Here is a 4653-nt window from a genome sequence, read left to right as displayed (position 1 = left end):
ACACACACACACACACACACACGTACACGTATACAAATATAACATACACACACATACACATATACACACACATATTAGTATCTATATATTAATATACATATTAATATCCAAGATGTGGATCAAAGTAAGAAATGAGGCTTTTTTTTATTTTGTTCAACCAGTCAAGTTCAGATGAAATCATAAGAAAACCCTTGACTGAGCTACCCCTATCAGAAAGCATCACTGCTTGAAGACTGATAAATGTTTTACTAATGTTACATGGACGTGCTCAACAGGTTATAAGTGGTCAACAAACTATCATTTCAGTTGAGAGCCCTGATTCTGCCGTAGAAGTTTAATTGAAAGGCACAATGATTTATAGGGAGCTTGGAATGCAAGTAAAATATTTTATCTTTTCATTACTGACAGGTCTTGGAGTTATCATAATTCTTCTCGCCACCATGGTAACCTCAATTACTGGGTTGTCAACTTCTGCAATAGCAACTAATGGGTTTGTCCGTGGAGGTAAAATCTTTAGGGTTTGTTATGCTTTCAAGGCTTAAAAAAGGTCTCAGTATCTTATTTTCCTATGAGACTATCTAGAAGTTTTAATCTCTATATATAAGAACACCGAGGATAAATGACATTTACTCAAAAGGAACCTGCAGGTAATGCACTTAGCCAACACTAACCACAATTGACAGGATGTTTTAATAAATCCCAGATTCCAGTTCAGTTTGTGAAGTACATTTCAGATGCTCCTGTTTAAGACCAGCTGAGAAACAGCTTCCACTTCCTCCTGAAATTCTTTTTTTCCTTAACCTTTTATTTCTATTCAGAACATTTCAGGTGGGGTGACACTGCACTGAACACAACGAACAGAGTGAACACAATGAACCTCCATCCTTTAAAAGAAAGCCTGGTACAGATCTGTGGATGTAGTAACTTGTATCCTATGCATTTCCTTATAAAACGCTTTCACATTTCAGGTTCTTCTTGGGCCATGAGTGATTGTTCTTGACACAGTAACAAAGTTTTGTACTTTTCAGGTACTTCATGAAACCTGATTATATGTAAAAGTTTAGTGCATTTCAGGATCTAAAAGCTACAACTGGTCTGGATTGCCCTAAATGGACAAAGGTTACTTCTTACTACTGGACTTAAACACCAATGAATTGTGCATGCATTTGAGTTAAAAATACTCTCTTTTGGGATCTTTCAGGTCTTGGAGTCATAGTTATTTCTCTGAGTGTGGTAGTAACAACATTAACAGGTATCTCCATGTCTGCCATTTGTACTAATGGAATAGTAAAAGGAGGTAAGTACATTTAATTACATGAAAAACAGAATTCTGCAGAGTTGATTTAATATAAATTAGAGCCATGGCATTTGTCTTAGTCCAATAACATAAATTAAAAAACAAAATAAACAAAAAACCCAACAACAGAAAAGCTTTTGACTTTTACTGATCTCCTTTACTGGACTAACCCTAAACAAAAAGTGTGTATTTTCATCAGAGCTGATCTTAAACATGACCTGACATTAAATGCTGTGGCCCATTGTCAAAAAAGCAAAGTTCTAGTTGATGGAGATCATACATCTAGAGATACAAAACCTTTAAAGGCTTTATGGCATCACTCTACAGAATGTTTAAACAAAATGTAGTGCAGTTTCATACCCTGAGAAATGAATTTTCACACTAACAATGGGATAGATACAGGTAAGGCAGAAACTGTTTAGTGGTAACGTCTTCTCCATAGTGTCTTCATTTTAATTATATACTGTTAAATTATTTCCTTAATGGGTTATCTTTGCATGCTAAATGATACATACTAAAAGATATTAATGATTCTCAAGGATTCCTGTTATAGCTGGGCATTTACCATACTGAAAATTTGAAATGCTAAGGCAAGTCCTGAAACTGGAACTCTTACAGTGACCAAGGCCCTTTCCAATGTAATGATACATTGCCATGAAAATATGCTTTTCTGTATTAACAAAACAAATCCTGCCTGGGTTACATAAGCAAAAAGTCAATTGTCCCCATTAGTTTTACTCACAAGGGTAAAGTGAGCAGGATTTTACAGTATCTTAATTATAAAGCAGCAGTCTTTTTTGCTTGCAGGTGGAGCTTACTATCTGATTTCAAGAAGTTTAGGACCTGAATTTGGTGGATCTATAGGGCTCATCTTTGCTTTTGCCAATGCTGTGGCAGTAGCCATGTATGTAGTTGGATTTGCTGAAACAGTTGTAGAACTGCTTAAGGTAAATATGAAAGTGTACTTTTGAAGCATGTGGTAACTAGGGAATTTTGTTAACTTTGTTTAACTTACGATCTCTCTCTAGCTCAGGGGTCAGCAACCTTTTACTAACATGGGCCACAGCTTGTAACCTGGCTGGTGTCACAAGGCACCATTCCCCTCCGGCTGCTCCAGCAACAGTGAGCAGAGGTTGCCGTAAGGAACAGCAATTCTTCACCAGGCTGGAAAAGCTGGCAGGAGCAGCAGAAGGTGGCTGGTGCGCCATTAGCAAAACACAGACAGGATCAAACAGCTGAGGATTGGCACTCTCTTAGTAAAATGCAGACCAGATAAAATTTTTGCAGGCTGGATCCAATCCCCTTGCAGGGCAGATCCAGCCCTTAGGCCACAGGTTGCTAAGCCCTGCTCTAGCTGATGCTTAAGAGGTATCTTTTGCTAAGAATTAGATATTTCAAAATGTGCCATAAATCCAGTTTATAAGCTTTTCCATCATTTCTACCTTATTGCAGAAGTGTTTCATACACCACTACAAGAGCTTCATAACTACTAAAGGGAATAGGCTCCTAATTAGTCAGCCAATAATCTTGACTACTAGGGTGAAACTGGCACACAAAATGTGAACTGTAGGGCTCATTAAACTCTGAAACTGATTAAACTACATTTGTTCATTCCATTCCATCTTACCTGGTTGTTTTGTCATAGGAACTATATTTCTAATAACATTGCTTATACTTTTCAGAGCAGTAATGCAATGATGGTGGATGAGTCCAACGACATCAGAATAATAGGCTCCATAACTATAGTGATACTTTTAGGTATATCTGTGGCTGGTATGGAATGGGAAGCAAAGGTAAGATTTTAAAAGGACATATAAAAAGTATAAATATACCATAGAGCATTTTACATAGGCATAAGAAAAGATATTGGGGTTGGAGAGCTACCTAAAAGATGGAATTATTAAGCATTCAACATAAACCCATGTCTTTTCCCACTGAAGTCAATAGGAATTTAACTCTAGATTTCAATGGGAGCAGGGATAGGCCATGCACTCTATTTTCTCTTTGAATGCATATTGGTGGGAGACAAGGGGTTTGAGTTCTTCAGGCAGCTTAGTTTTATTTACTTTGTAATTGGTGGCTGATTCGCCTAGAATCCTGGAGATGTGCCCTTTTTATATTTGGTCCTGCTCTATAGAATAATAATAAGAAAAATAATGCATGGGGTTGTCATGGTACTTTGTAGAATACTGGCACTGAAAATGGATGGCTATATTTGTTATCCATTCATTACCTTCTAATCATTTCAGCTTTGCTTTCAACTGTTCAAAAGTTCAAAGCCTCTGTTGCTTGTTGAGAAGAACACCTGCAACATAAGGAATTGAAATCCCTATGAGAATGGAATGTACCTGTCAAAATCAGGGCTAGAAAAGCAACCTTATTTTCATATTCTGCTGTCATGGGAATTTAGAGCTACTTGTAAAGAAGGTCAAAAAGCCAATTCGCTATTATATTCCTTGAAGTAAAAACCTGTGGGAACTGAACGAATTATATCAGTATAAAATGTCTCATGCTTAATATTTATCCACCAGTTTGCTCTTTTGTTTTCCAGCCCCTGTAAAAGAATCCAATGTAACATGAAGCAGTAGTCATAGCTTTCTATATTTCATCTCCATTCTTTGTTGCAGATTCTTACTCTCATAAAGTTTAAGGCAGTTTGACTCTTCAAATGTCACGACTATTATATCATCTCCCCATGTGACATCAGTATTTTTTAGCAGAAATTTGAACGCCATCATTAGTAATACATAAAGGCTACCAAATTAATAACTATTTTGAAAACACAATTAGACTAATAAAAAAACTTCTTTTTATCTCTATTAACAGGCTCAAGTTATTCTCTTAATTATTCTTCTGGTTGCCATCATTAATTTCTTCATTGGGACAGTCATTCCTACCAGCAATGAAAAGAGGGCAAGAGGCTTTTTTAATTACCAAGGCAAGTGTTGCTATAACCTAGTCATGACCTAGTCCTGCAGCCATTACTTAGGCAAAATTCCCAGTGAGAAGGCTAGCAGATTGGGTCCTTTTATTCAAAGTTAAATGAGCGTGTGTTAAAGAAACCCCCATTTTTATTATTTCTTGGGGGCTGAATTTATTCCATTTATTCCCAAACTGTTTCACATAACTATACACAAACACTTTAGTTACCACCTGCAGCACTCCTGTAATTTCAACACAGTTCTGTAGCCTTGCTGGAGACTAGACTGAAATGATCAAATTCACTTCACTTTCAGTTCACTTACGATAGAAGACATATTTGAACCCAGAGGTGAAAGAAGAATTAATTTACCTTCTTCATCACCTAATTTGAGAATAAAGTACTTGTGTTATGTTTCATTTTCCATCCTGGTTTC

General features: G+C 36.6%; 1 protein-coding gene across 4 annotated transcripts in view; it reads left to right on the top strand.

Moving 5' to 3' along the window:
• Positions 1-4653, top strand: part of SLC12A1 (solute carrier family 12 member 1) — an 80845-nt gene that overhangs the window by 26984 nt on the left and 49208 nt on the right. For 2 of the 4 annotated variants that reach the window (XM_019504184.1, XM_019504183.1), the window contains exons 5-9: positions 409-504; positions 1202-1297; positions 2105-2244; positions 2980-3090; positions 4124-4235. In XM_019504184.1, the coding sequence (XP_019359729.1) occupies positions 409-504; positions 1202-1297; positions 2105-2244; positions 2980-3090; positions 4124-4235 (555 nt within the window). The remainder of the gene's footprint in view (positions 1-408; positions 505-1201; positions 1298-2104; positions 2245-2979; positions 3091-4123; positions 4236-4653) is intronic. The other 2 variants (XM_019504186.1, XM_019504185.1) reach the window with 2 other exon arrangements.

The sequence above is a fragment of the Gavialis gangeticus genome, unplaced genomic scaffold (assembly GCF_001723915.1).
Source record: "Gavialis gangeticus isolate Ggan-Ray unplaced genomic scaffold, GavGan_comp1, whole genome shotgun sequence".
Lineage (NCBI taxonomy): Eukaryota > Metazoa > Chordata > Crocodylia > Gavialidae > Gavialis > Gavialis gangeticus.
The sequence above is the reverse complement of the archived record's forward strand: the minus strand, read 5'-3'. Positions and strand labels throughout refer to the sequence as shown.